We start from the raw sequence: 13,620 nt of genomic DNA on the forward strand, positions 1-13,620 counted from the left end.
TATTCAACATTTGTGCAGTTGTCAAAATGCAATTAAAATTGTACATGTGCCAATGCATTAAAGTTCATTAAATAAAATTGACTTTGCACTTTTTTTTCGAAAAGGACAATGCATACACAATATAGTTGGCATTAGTTAAGTTTATTTGACCTTCTATACATTTTTTTTAAATATATTTAATAGCAAAGTTTGTATGTACATATATTTATTAAATTTGAGTTGAGCAATCGTTGGCGAGGGCTGATGGAGCTGTTGGAGAGTGAGAGAGCGTTAGAGTGTTAAACCAACGAAGCCATATAATTTGCTTTGGCAAACAAAAGAAACATTTGCTTATGTTAATGCTAGGCTTAGAAATGGACTTCCATGTAAATTTCAATTGCTCTACTTTTTACAGAACTTTTCCAATTATATTGACGTCAATGACACTTATTTACATTTAGAGCGGAAATGTCGTAGTATTGAACATTAATCAAAATCAATTGACAAACAGCAGGCAGGCATTGAAATTTATATCTTTATTAAATTTATATTATTCATGAAATTTAAGGAATAAAAATTAGTTAATCAGTATAATGTATGTTAATTTATTTTTAATTAAGAGAAAATTTATTATTTATTTTAGCTTTCAAAATGAGAATTAAGTTCATTTTGTATGGCTTCTTCCCAGAAAGCCTTATCTACACAAAATTTTATTTCGTCAAAGGTATTTGGAATGTCATTTAAGCATATTTGAGCATTCGTCAAACATTTCTCTAAAAATCTATCAAATTGCAGCTTGCAGCTCGCAGTCCCTGTAGATTGTAATTAAAAGCGATTCATGAATAATGAATGCTGCAATTACAATGCCAATGCTCACTTTACAATTTTACACAATTAGCACAATTTGGCAGCCCAAACAGTTGCACACAAATTACAGTTGGAATCGCAGATTGCGAGACAAGCAAGTTGAGCAAATTTTAATTAATGCGTATGTTTGCTTAATGCATAAACAAATTCTGTTAAATGACTAATAAGCTTATAGCTAAATTAAATAAGTTGTATTAGTTATAAACTTGCTATTGCCTTTTTTTAAATTTATATAAATTTCTTTTGTCTTATTATTATTAATTATTTATGTTTGCTATAAACTCCCTTTTAAATTCAATTATCTTTCTAGCCCCAAATACATTTAGTCTTTAATTATTTCTGCAAACAGTTCGCTGTGTTTTGTTTTGTTTTGCTTACATTTTCTGTTTAGCATTGTTTGCTTTTTCCACTTAATTAAATTTTGCTTTCAATTCAATTCTCGCCTGACTTTTAAGCGTTCGCCTAGCTCTGCGTCTGCTTTACTATTTGATGCGACTAAAATTGTATTTCACTTGCTGTTTGCTTTTGTGAAATATGCCAAACAAAAAGTAAATAAATGCAGGCTAGGATTTATGTATCTCTCGCTCTCGCTCTCGCTCTCTAGCTCTTTCTCTGTGTTGGCCGCAAGGGCATTACGCGTTTTGCAATTTGGCCAACAAAATTTCGTCGTTGGCCAAAAGTGAAAGCCAATTCAATCTGCGGCCTCAGTCGAGAGAGTCCAGCGGTTGCCACTGCTGGTGTCACAATTTTCTTTTGCTGCACTGATTGAGTTGCGAAAGAGATGCGAGATAGATGAAGAGATAGCTGAAGCGCTAAAGCTAAAGCTAGTTAGTTGCTTTCAATTTATCTTTTTCATATTTATTTGTTTTGTTTTACTTTTTGGCAGCAATCCCTTTGGCCCTGTCGCAGCAAATGCCAAAAGTTAAAATAAATACAAACACGCACACACACACACACACACACACATAGAAACCAATACATTGCCAAACAGGAAGCACTTGCAAAAGTAAGCCAACAATTTTGTTATATATACAAGGGCGTAGCTATAAAACGAAAAAGGGGCGCATGAAATTAATTTATTAATTTCTGCAATAATTTGCAACTTTTAAAATGTTATACATACTATTATCAAAAATCTTAGCTAACTTTTTCTGCCTACGCCCCTGTTCTTTGCCTTTTTGTCTAATCACAAAAGTTAAATCACCTTTAGGCTCGAAAGTAGGCGTGGCAACACGCATAATGCCTCGATCTAAGCTCAGTTTGCATTACGAAAAACTCTTCTATGCTGTTTTCCATTTAGAACCCACTCCTCCCCCCCTTCTGTGCTACACATTTTGCTACTTTTGCGATTTTCCATTTCCAATAATGCGCACGCGAAAATTTTCTACTGCCAAAGCACTTAAATAGCTCAAGCGACATTCACTTCGGTTTCGCATTCACTTGTGGCAACTTGTTTGCACTTCATTGCGTCGCCCCCCGCCCTCTCTCTTTATCTGTGCGTGGCCTTGAGCTTTTCTTTAGGCGCCTGTGTGACACTTAATGTTGCACGTTGCCGCATTTTCACATTTAATTGGTTGCAAGTGGCGCTCAAATTGATTTGCCTCACTTACGTTCAATTCAAATTATTATTAGCTACTTCAAAAAATCGAAAATAATTTATACGAATTTTTACTGCAATTAATTTTAAGAATTTTGTTTGAACAAACTTTGCTGCAGCAATTGCCGCTTCGTTGGAATTTGCAACTGAGTTGGTTTCAAATTTGCAACATTTTGCATTTGCCTTTTGCTTTTGCTTCCAGTTTGTCGTCGGAGCTGTTGGCCTATTGAATTTCATGTTGAGAGCATCAATTTCAAAATGAAATTTTTTGCTAGCAAAGTCTTGGCTAAAGCTTTAGGCCAATTTGCTAAAATTCTCAATGTTTGTTGGCTTGACAAAATTTTTGTGCATTGCAAAAAAAGTGAATGGGAGCAACTGATGCAGAGGCCGAGCTTGGGCTTAGACTGGGCTGTGGGCTGAAGCGTATCAAGTGTATTTGAAGGTCATTTGTAACCTTAACTAAACAAATTTGAAAGCCTCGTACGCATATCAAGTCTGTGCCGGTTCTTGCAGCTCTCAGATCTGTGGGCCCTTTTGCTTTAGTTTGAGGCGAGCGACTGTTCTTCGACTATAAAATGACCATCTCGTCTATGTACTGACATCAGTTGCATGCCACGTGCCACAAAAACAACCAACAGCCAACAGAGTCTGAGAGTCGAGTCGAGCAAACAGCAAAAGCAAAACCAATTCAGCCTACTAGTCGCATACTTAACGTCAGCCACAACCATGAAGCGGGTAAGTAACCAAAAAAGGCTTCAGCTTTGGCTTTAGCATTGGCAGCTATAAATTTTAAGTTTTTGTCATGGAAAACGCAACAGAGCAGAACAAGGGGCAACAAGCCGTATACGCAATAAATCAGGATAAAGCCAATAAAAGTGGCTAACAAAAAATAATGATGAGTGCATAAAGATTCAAGTTGAGCAAATATTGCAAGAAGAGGCTATAAATATATAATCCATTATACAATCCATATTCAACTTGAGCTAAGAATTAAATTTAAATAATTTTTTTATTTTCTCTCTTTCTGTTGCAGAACTACCTGTTGCTCTGCCTGAGCCTGTTGACCTGCCATGTTGCCCATGCGTCCTACTTGCGCCTAAACAACAACGATAATCAGCAACAACAATTGCAACAACAACAACAGCAGCAGCAGCAACAATTGCCCACCGAGCTGAACAATGATGAAAGCAACTTGTCGGACTCAACAACTTTAGAGCCAAATTCTAGCGAGGATTACGATAGCAGGCCACAATATACTTTCGCTTATGATGTGCGTGATGTGCTCACCGGTGATGATAAACGCCAGGAGGAGCAGCGCGATGGTGACTTGGTTAAGGGTCAGTACTCGCTCATCGAACCCGATGGCACGCGCAGAATTGTGGAGTACACAGCGGATGATGCAAGTGGCTTTAATGCTATTGTGTCCAAGCAGCGTGTGGATGAGCGTCAGAATTTGAGAGCGAGCTCGGCTGCAGCTTCTGCTTCCGCTGCAGCTTCTGCTTCCTCTGCTTCAGCCACTGCCTCCAGCAGTTCGCGTTACAACAGCATTGAGGATCTGCAATCCCGTCTAACCGCTCAGGCTATACGCGATTCCGAGCAGCAGGCGCGTCTTCAGGCTCAACAGCTTATGGAACAGTTCCAGCAACAGGTGCAGCAGCAGCAGCAACAACAGCAGGAGCAACTGCGTCAACAGCAGCAGCAGCGCCAACAGCAGGAGCAGCTCCAACGCCAGAACGAACAGCGTCGTCTAAGTCAGAGCCAAGCTCAAGCTCAGTCGCAGTCGCAGTCACAATCCCAAGCTCAATCCCAGCGTCTGTTGGAGCAGCAGCTGCTGCAGCTGCCCAGCTCCCGTCTGCTGGGTCAGAGCCTGCAAGCCAGCATCATTTCTCATCCCGCCAGCTTCAACTCACGCTTGAACAACAATCGTGAGCGCGACTCCTGGCAGCAGCTGCCACGTCTCTCCATTGAACGCTCTCCCTCCTCCGCTCAGACGCTGCTGCTCTCTCAACCCTCCAGCGCTTCTCTGCAGGCTTCACTCATCAGCAGCTCTTCGCCTCTGCTGCTCGACTCTTCCAATCTCAACAGCTTGCGTCTCAATGCTCGCGCCAATGCTGCACTCAGCTGGAATGAAGGACGTCGTCTGCTCCAGCACGAGCTCTGGCAATTGGACAACTTGGAGAACAGTCGCGACAACAGCAACAACAACAACAACAACAACGCCAACATTCGTCGTGCCCAATGGTAAAATTAATTTCAAACTGAACTCAACTTGACGCTCGCTTCAAAGGACTTACGCTCAAATTTTAACTTTAAGCCAAAACATTGTGTTATTTTCTTAGTTTTTAGCCGCGGGATTTGGTTCACTTTACAAAAATCACTGCCCATCAAGCATCTAACAACAGTTTCGTTCTATCTCTTTCTAACTGTCGCTAACACTAGCCTATAAGAATAATTGTTTTTTTTTTAGCTAGCAAACTGCAATAATGTAAAAAAAATGTTATAAAAAAATATTACAAAACACAAACTCAACTCAAAAGCAAATAAATAAAGCAGCCAACAAACCAAACAAAGTAACTTTGAACTTTACACTGTGCAACAAAAATCGAACTTATATACACTGGGAAATTTATGTTTAATCGGTTTATCTGTTGTTGTTTTGTTCACTGTAGAACAATTTAAAAAAGTTTTTACTTTTATTATAAATAAATAAAACTTGCTCAGTGTAAACTTTAGTTAGCCACAACAGGTGGGCATACAGCTCTAGCCTAGCAGAAAATCGTTGCTTTATAGCCCCCAACTAGCCAGTTGACCCTAATCTGCTTTCATGGACTCTGACACTTGGTTTAACCCAAGCTGCCGGCATCCAAGCCTCAACCCCACGCCCAATCCACTTCTAAACTACCACGTGCTACCGTTTGGAACACACGTCTATGTGTGTGTGTGTGTGGCTATAAAGCTTGGAGTAACTTTTCTGTAGGGCACAGGCAGCAAGTGGCAACAAATTTTTTTAATAATAAACAGTCAGTAGGCAAGTGGGCGTAGCGGGTGGGGGCAGCTTGTCATATAGACAAGTGGCAAGCAAAGCTGAGTCCTGGTCCAAAAACCCGTAAAGTTTACGCTGCACACTTAAAAATAAACTTGTACTTTGGCAAGCAAGTTGCAGAGGCACAACACACGCAGAAATAGAGAGAGAGAGAGAGAGATAAAGAGTGGGAAGCTGTTAACGGCAACTGCTATGAAAAACAATGAAATATTTTGTACAGGTGCAAGCGAGAGAGAAAGAGAAAGAGGGCTGATGCAATAAGCAAATGCACTTAACTTTAAATTTTATATTTTTTTTTTGTATAAAGGTAAATACTGTAGAAAATAAACGCGCTAAAGAATATATAGGCCATATTTATAAAGGATGTACTATGGTATTATTTATGTATTTATCTAATAGACATACAAATGACTTTCAAAATTTCAGCTTTGCCCTCATTGTTAGTCATATATTTACATATGTATTTAGCTTGGACTTACCGTTGTAATAAATACGCTGCATTAAATTTGTAAAGCACTAACACTCACTCACTTTCGTAACGCTTTGCACACACACAAAAAAAAAATACAAAAAAAAATAGAAAAAAAAACACTTGGCACTCACACATCTTAACACTTCACACACATATTATGCATCGCCTTTTAAGCCTTGCATTACATTAACGTTTATTTTATTACCAAAATCAACTATAAACAGCAGCAAATGCACTTTTGCACAATCAAAAAAACAAAACAAAAACAAAAAAAAATTCATTTTAACCTCACTTTCAAGCGCCTGCGTGCGCCGCTTAGAACACACCACACGCACAACAGTGCGCCGTTTAGAACTCACCACGCACAACAAGTGCGCCATATTTGCGCAAACACTTTGCAGCTACATTTTCACATTATTAGCACTTTACACATATATTATGCACAGGCTTTTAGTCCTTGCTGTAAATAATCGCCAAACTAACACTAAACGGCAACAAATTCACTTTTGCACAACAAAAAAATGAAAAAAATGCATTTTAACCTCACTTTGAAGCGCCTGCGTGCGCCGCTTAGAATTCACCAACACTCAACACATGTGCGCCAAATTTGCACAAACACTTTGCAGCTGCGCTTTCACATAAACTTATTAATTTTCACTCACAAACACTGCTCATGAGTTGTAATTACCTGCATTAACTATATTAAACAACTATAATTTAACATTTTTACGCATTAAAATAAACACAAATTCGCGGATGAACGTTTATTGCGTCGTTAGCAAGCGCGGGTCAGGAAAAAAAGTATTGCATAACGCTAGCTGATCTCAGCTTTAAGCGCTGTTCGATATATCGATTGCTGCACGATATATTTTATTTGAGCGCAACTTGAAAAAAAATATGGCACTTAATACAACAGCAACATTAAATAATATAATTTGCAATTTTATGCAATAAAACCCACAGAAATAAAATATTAGCTAAACGACTGCTGATCGCTGCAGCTTTAAACACTGCTCGATAAGGTCGATTGCAGTGCGCTCAGCTTATGCTCAAATTATAATAAAACCAAACTATAGTAAAGATAAAACTATATTTTTGTAACAGTTAAATATTTAATTGCAAATTAATTGTAGCAAAACAATAACAGATCGCTGCTGTTCGATATAACCAAATCTTGCTCGATAACCTGATTTTGGAAAAATAACATTTGACAGTTGCAAACTAGTTACTTGTTTGAAAACTTAAAAACACACCTCGTAAATTGCTATTTCTGCACTTGGCAGCGTTTAACAACATTTTGTTGCTACTGGTGAGATAAAACGTAAGTCATCAAAGCTGTAAGCAGCGCACCCCACAAAATTTAATATAAATTCCTTTAGCTAAGTTTGGTATTTGCAAGGTGAAGCAGCTCGCTATAAAGACGGCACTATTAAACATATACTAAATATAAGTCTTATTGTTTTCCAATTCACGACTTAATTAAATGTATAAATATGTTGCGATGTATCGTAACGTATCCTTAATCGATTAAGTACTCAAGTGGATTTTGCCATCACTAGTCCGTGCGCTGCTATATTAAAAGAACTAAAGAAATTACTTAAAAGTTTTATGCAGCTGCTGCGTCTGAAGCGGTGAAGTGTACAGTGGGTGCAGACAATTCTATACTTGTCCACAGCGACAAAACTATGAAAGAACTGTTTTTACAGTACAAGTGTTATTGTCGTAACCGGGCCAAAAGCAAAGCAAATTGTTAAGACCTACATACATATTTTTGGCGGGCAACTTCTGGTCAAGGGTGCGCGGTCGTGCCACAGCTGGAGGAACTTTTGTGTACAAAATAAACAACGGAAACGGAAGCGGAAGCATCCGCCAGGTGAAGAGCTGAACGTTCACTTGGTTTGAACTTTGCCTGGCAAAGTTGAGGGCCCATTGCAGGTAAGCCAAGAGTACAACTCAGTCAATTAGCAAATTTTAGACTAATTATAAGATACACTCAATGAGTATTTATAAGTAAGCTTAGTTCTATTTTTAGTTTATAGTAAACTTTGATTTTTAAAGCAATGTGCGTCAATGTGTTCAGTGCAACTTTTTTAATAATTTTTATTACTTAAACATTATGTGGAGAATACTTATAAAACGCAGTTTATGCTCCAAGCGCAAGAAACCCGTGCTGAGCAGCAAACCATCGAATACGCCGCATCCGCCCAAGGATCCGCCTGAGGAGGTGCTATGCGCCAGCGTCTGTTGGAGCATAAGGGCTTCGAAGTGCCGAGCTTTGTGTCCGCCGCTGCATTTCGTCAGTTCGACAGCCCGGGCGAGCAGTTGGGTCCATGTGCTGGCAAGAATATGATCTACAAGAATGCGCAATACTTTGGCTATCATCGTTACTCCTTTGCCACGCTGCTGACGCAGAGCGTAGAGCTGCGTAATGAGCGACGTGAGAATGGCGGAGTGCAGCCAGAAAGCGATGTGGACGATGAGGAAGAGGATGGCGATGATTGTCTGGAAGTGATGCAGCAGCTGGAGCAGGAATGCGAAAAGCTGCTCAAGGAGCAAGCGGATACAGACAAGAAAGAAAAGGTTAAGGAGTGGGCTACAGCGCTGCAAAAGCGCATGGAAAACTTATCCGAGCAGGAGACCAATATGAGCGATGAGGAAATGCTTGTGTGGTGCGAGCAAATGGAAAAGAAACAGCAAAAGGCCAACAAGCAGCAGCCGAAACCAAATCAGGATCCTGTAACCAAAGCGGAGAAGCACAAAGTAGACAGCAAGGAGGATAGCGTATCCAAGAAACGTCAGCATGAGCAAAAGGTCATCAAGGGCATAATCGATAGCAAAGTAACGGAAATATTGTCAGAGTGCGTCAAGAAGGGCTTGGAGCAGGATAAAAAGGATGCGCTAATATTGTCGGAGTGCGTTAAGAAGAGCATAGAGCAGCTGCAAAAGGAAGAAGACGCTAAGCAGAAAGATGAGCCGCAGTGTGATGGCAAAGATGAGCCGGAAAAAAAATAAATTGAATGCAATTGTATTTAAAATATAACAGTTTGAAAGCAATTGTATAAGCGTAGACAACAAGCCGACATATAAAGCTAAGACACAAACCATGCGCATAGTTAAGACACAAACTTGCAGCACTGCTCAGCTAACAGCGTGTTAGCTTAACATAGCGATGTTAAAACTTAACCCTTAGTGTTGCAAATTTTAACTTGGCCTAAGCTTAAGTTTGTCGCAACAAGCAAATTGCAGTCGCTTAAGCTTGCAAATTGCTGTGAAAATATTTACTTAGCGCAGCTCAAAATGTTTGCTTAGCTTAGTTCGCCTGCAGCTAATTTTGGGCCTAAGCGACAAGTTGTTGTTGTTGTTGCCTCATCATCATTTGCTGCTGCGTCTGCTGCTGCATTTTATTTTATTTGTGCAGCTCTTAAGCATTTTTTTTGTTGCAACTTTGCCGCCTCATAATCACAGCTCATAGATCTAGCGCTCTCTCTCTCTCTTTCTCACTAATTTGCATAATTTGTATGTGAACTGGCCGCCATTCTCACGCATTCCTTTTGATTACAAAAAAATCTGCGCAACAGCTGCAACAAGCAATACTTTGGCCACCAAAAGTGCCACCCACGCTTGAAGCTTTGACAGCCTGTGTGATTCGCAATAAAAAAAAGCAGTTGCTCTCTCTCTCTTTCTCTTTCTCAATTGCCACAATTCCCACAGTAAGTCGTAGACCCCGTTGGGCTCAATGCAAATTAGCTGCGCTGCTCATTTTCGCTCTGATTAAAGGTAATTTTCCAAATTTTCCAGCGCCCAGCGACAACAGCAACAACAACAACTGCTGGCAAATAGCATTTGTCTAGCAATTTGGCCTGTCGTCATTTAATGATACCAAATTGTAGCATGCAACAAGTTGCCACAGCTTGTTGCCTCTCTTTCTCTCTCTCGCTCTCGCTCTCTCTTTCTTGCGCTGTCTGACTTTATGTGCCTCCTGACCATTTGTGTCGCCAGCTGCTCGCCAAATTGGCCAAAAGCGCACCACGCGTGTCTTTGGCATTATGCAAAAATTTTTTAGCGCTGTCTGTGCATTTGCAACAAATGGAATTTTGTGTTTTTACTAAAGAAAAAAAAACAAAACACAGCTAAATAGATTAAAAGCAATTGTGAAATAACAGCGCAGAGATTTCCAAAGTAGCTGCTATGGCTATTAAAAGTAAAAAACTTTTATCTTAAAATTACACAATAAATGTTATCGATACTATCGATATATTAAAAACAGAATACGTACGAATTTCTTTAAAAAAATGTATACAGTTTTTATTCAATAATAGTTTTAGTATATAAAATAGTTACAATTTTTAGTTTCATTATTAGTAACTTAATTTATTTTAATTGTATACTAAAGTTTTATTTATTTAATGTTAGCATACAAAAACACATTTTAAATTAGTTTACTATAATAATTAATTCTATTTTCTTTATTCTAGGTTGTAAGATTTAAAAATATATAATAAAAAAATATTTTAAATTAGTTGCTTTTATATATAATTTTATTTAATTCATATTCTAAGGCTTAATTTTATTTAGTTTTAGCATTAAAAAATATCTTAGATTAGTCTATACATTCTAAGTTCATATTTATTTAATTATTTATATTTACGCTAAGGCTTTGCCTCTGCAACTTTAGTAACATTAACATTAAAATTATGCTGCACACGTTTTAATAAAAAAAAATTGTTTCTATAACATAAAAAGAAATTGCAAACATTGTTGCGTGCTAATTAAATAAAGTAGATTATTATAAGCTGCATTAACGAATGCTTTAAGCAATTTTGCGCATTTGCCGGCAGACAATTGAAATGTTTCTTGCTGTTTGTTGTTGTCTGTCTCATAATAAATAATTGCCACACAGCCTGGGAGCGCAACAGGAAGCAGAAAGTCTTTGCAAGCCAAAAAAGACGCGATCAAGTCACTTCCGTGCGCAGTCAAGTGCAACGTGGAAGCGCGTGCAGGAATTTCTTATACACCAGCAAAAAATTCTGTGAAAAGACATTTCACTTCAAAGAAAATTTATGCATGAAATCATTGAAGCGTTGACAAGAGAGAGAGCGCGAGTTAAAGAGATCGAAAGAGAGAGAGCCTGACCCTTAGCTGAGGGCGCTACTGGCAACTGGAATGTATGCGGGGCAATTGTAATTGTTGTTGCCGCAACTTGTTGCCTGAAAAAAAAAGTTAATTATCTTTTTTTTTTTCTACTTTAGAATTTATTTCTTCTATATACTTTGTGAAAAATGCCCAAGAGCTTCTCATAAGGGCTATTATCCATGGTTGAGGCCTAGACCTTTTTCTCACTCTGGCTGTGGCTGTGGCTGTGGCTGCTGCCATCCGCTCTGTGTGCTGCTTGCTGTAAGTTCATTGAACTGTTAATTGTAGCAAATGCCAAGACACAGTGTGAAAGGTAATTTTTCAAGGCTGCCAACGGTTCCCGCGCTGTAACTCAAAAGATTCAAAGCACAAACTTTTTGTTTAGAATGTTTTTTAACCAATTTAGAGCAGTTCAAAGCAACAGATATATATGTATATATATAAAAGAAAGAAAAGTCACGCATAAATCAAAAAACACACATCTATATGTTATAAATATATAAACATTTAACAGTTTTTTACGGCTTCATTAACACAATTAACACGAAGCATGACTTGAATTGAATACATAAGCAACAGTTGTTTGTGTTTATCACTTTGTTGTTGTTGTTTTTGTCTCGCACCATAGATGCCACTAAGAGATCACGGGCGTTGTATATAAAACCCCGTGAATTCTTCCAGTGCCATTAACTGTGCCGAGATGCAATTCACACTCGCTTAAATTTTGAGTTTATAGCTAAAAACTTACCAGAGCGTCAAAGTGTTGAAAGTGCGGAGCTGACGTCGATGAAGCTTTGGTTGGCTGACGAAGCTTCTAGCTCAGCTGTATTAATGAGAATAAATACAATTAAAAATATAAAAAAATTTAAAAGTGAGCAAAGATGTAGAAAGGTGCAGAATATTTAATTTAAATTAAATTAAGCAGCATTAAAATTAATAATTATATTTTATATATATATATATATGAAAAGTAAGCTAAATATTAAACTATAAATATTTAAATAAAGAGTTATATATATTTTGTATTTTTTATAAATGCTAAAATAGTTAAAGATAATTTTTTAATTTTTTAAATGGCTTATTTTGTTTTAGTATTAACAATTATTTAAAATTAAAATAAAAATTATAATAATAATAAAATAATTCAGTTTTAATTTAATTTAAAAAAGGCATAGAAAATTAAAAGTTATATTTTTTTTAATGCTATACAAATAAACCTATATTTTTAAAATTAAAACAAAATATTTAATAATAATACAAGAATCTACAGTTTTAGTTTAATTTAAAAAAAATAAGCATACAAAATTAATAAGCATATTTTTAAATATTTTACAAATAAGCCTTTGAATTTCTTAATGTAATATAATATATAAAATATTAAAAAAAAAAAAACACTAATATTTGACTTTAGTTTTTAAATTTAAATTTTGTAAACAATTTTTAAGCCAAATTTAGTTGCAAATATAACATAATTAATTTAAATTACTGCTAGCAAACTAATTAAATAAAGTTTAAGCAGCCAGCGCAATTTAAAATAGCTTAAAAATGAATTTAAGCAACAAATACTTTAGTCTGGCATATAAATAAATAATGAACTAATGTCTAAAATAAATTAAAATCAAATTAAAACAAGCCGAACAGCAAGTTGAACTTAAACTATTTATACAAACGCGAAGACTGTCCCACGTTCTCGGTCGCTGGCCTGATAAGCGCGCATTACTTTTGATCTATCCCACGATTTAATCAAAGAGAGAGAAGAAAAAAAAACGCAAATGAATTTTTTTTCTTTGCCTTTTTATACGCGGAAGTTGTACAATTTCGAATTGGGGTTTGGGCGCGCAACATGTGCGTGGGAAATTTGTAGCTTGGGAAGCTTTTTATGTTGCTAAGTTGCATGTTTGGTGGCTGTGACTGCGACTGCGGTTGGCCGCAATAATGCGCTGTGAAAATGATTTTGCGGCTGCATAAAATTAACATATGAAAAAAAGCATAAATAAAAGTAGACAACAAATTTAAAGCTAATTAGGTTTGCGCTATATAAATAGAAATTGCTTTGACCTGACGAAATTAGTCACGAAGAAAGCGAGTTTGTTGCCTAAGTCTTTCGTCGCAATTTTTTATGCAAATGCTACATTTCACGTAATTGCTACTGCTGGCTTATCAAACAACGGTAAATCAGTAAGCCAACAGCCATCAATCAAAAAATCAGCAAACAGTCGACAGAAAAAAATTTAAATTGAGTTAAAATAACAACAACAGTTGCTATGTAATCTTTCGTCTGTTGCTGCTGCCCTTGCCGCCTTTGGCTTTGCAACTTTGATTTCAACATGATTTTTAACGACAAATTTACGCGCTTAATCTCTTGGCCTCGCTGTCGACAACGAAATATGCAAATTGTCCAGAGACGCTCGAACGCGCAACGCATCATTAGCGCCAACACTTGAAGTCGCAGCAGCTTGGCCACAGTCGCTTTAATGTTTAAGTGCGTTTTTCATTAATTGAAATGCTCAATTTGTTGTAAGCGAGATA

The 13,620-nt window shown here is 37.2% G+C and overlaps 2 protein-coding genes across 2 annotated transcripts; both read left to right on the top strand.

Annotated features, from left to right (window-relative positions):
* The first annotated feature begins 3,059 nt into the window (after nucleotides 1-3,059).
* On the top strand, nucleotides 3,060-4,946 carry LOC108597994 (putative uncharacterized protein DDB_G0274435). The gene is made up of 2 exons (XM_017984613.1): nucleotides 3,060-3,178; nucleotides 3,477-4,946. Exons 1-2 carry the CDS (start codon nucleotides 3,170-3,172, stop codon nucleotides 4,686-4,688), a joined length of 1,221 nt encoding a protein of 406 aa, XP_017840102.1. The 5' UTR covers nucleotides 3,060-3,169; the 3' UTR covers nucleotides 4,689-4,946.
* A 3,097-nt stretch (nucleotides 4,947-8,043) lies between these two features.
* On the top strand, nucleotides 8,044-9,036 carry LOC108594504 (golgin subfamily A member 6-like protein 22). Its single transcript, XM_017979703.2, is given in 2 exon segments — nucleotides 8,044-8,182; nucleotides 8,185-9,036. Coding segments are annotated over 2 exon segments (894 nt in total). The 5' UTR covers nucleotides 8,044-8,074; the 3' UTR covers nucleotides 8,971-9,036.
* The last annotated feature ends 4,584 nt before the right edge of the window (nucleotides 9,037-13,620 follow it).

This window comes from Drosophila busckii, chromosome 2L (genome assembly GCF_011750605.1).
Source record: "Drosophila busckii strain San Diego stock center, stock number 13000-0081.31 chromosome 2L, ASM1175060v1, whole genome shotgun sequence".
NCBI lineage: Eukaryota > Metazoa > Arthropoda > Insecta > Diptera > Drosophilidae > Drosophila > Drosophila busckii.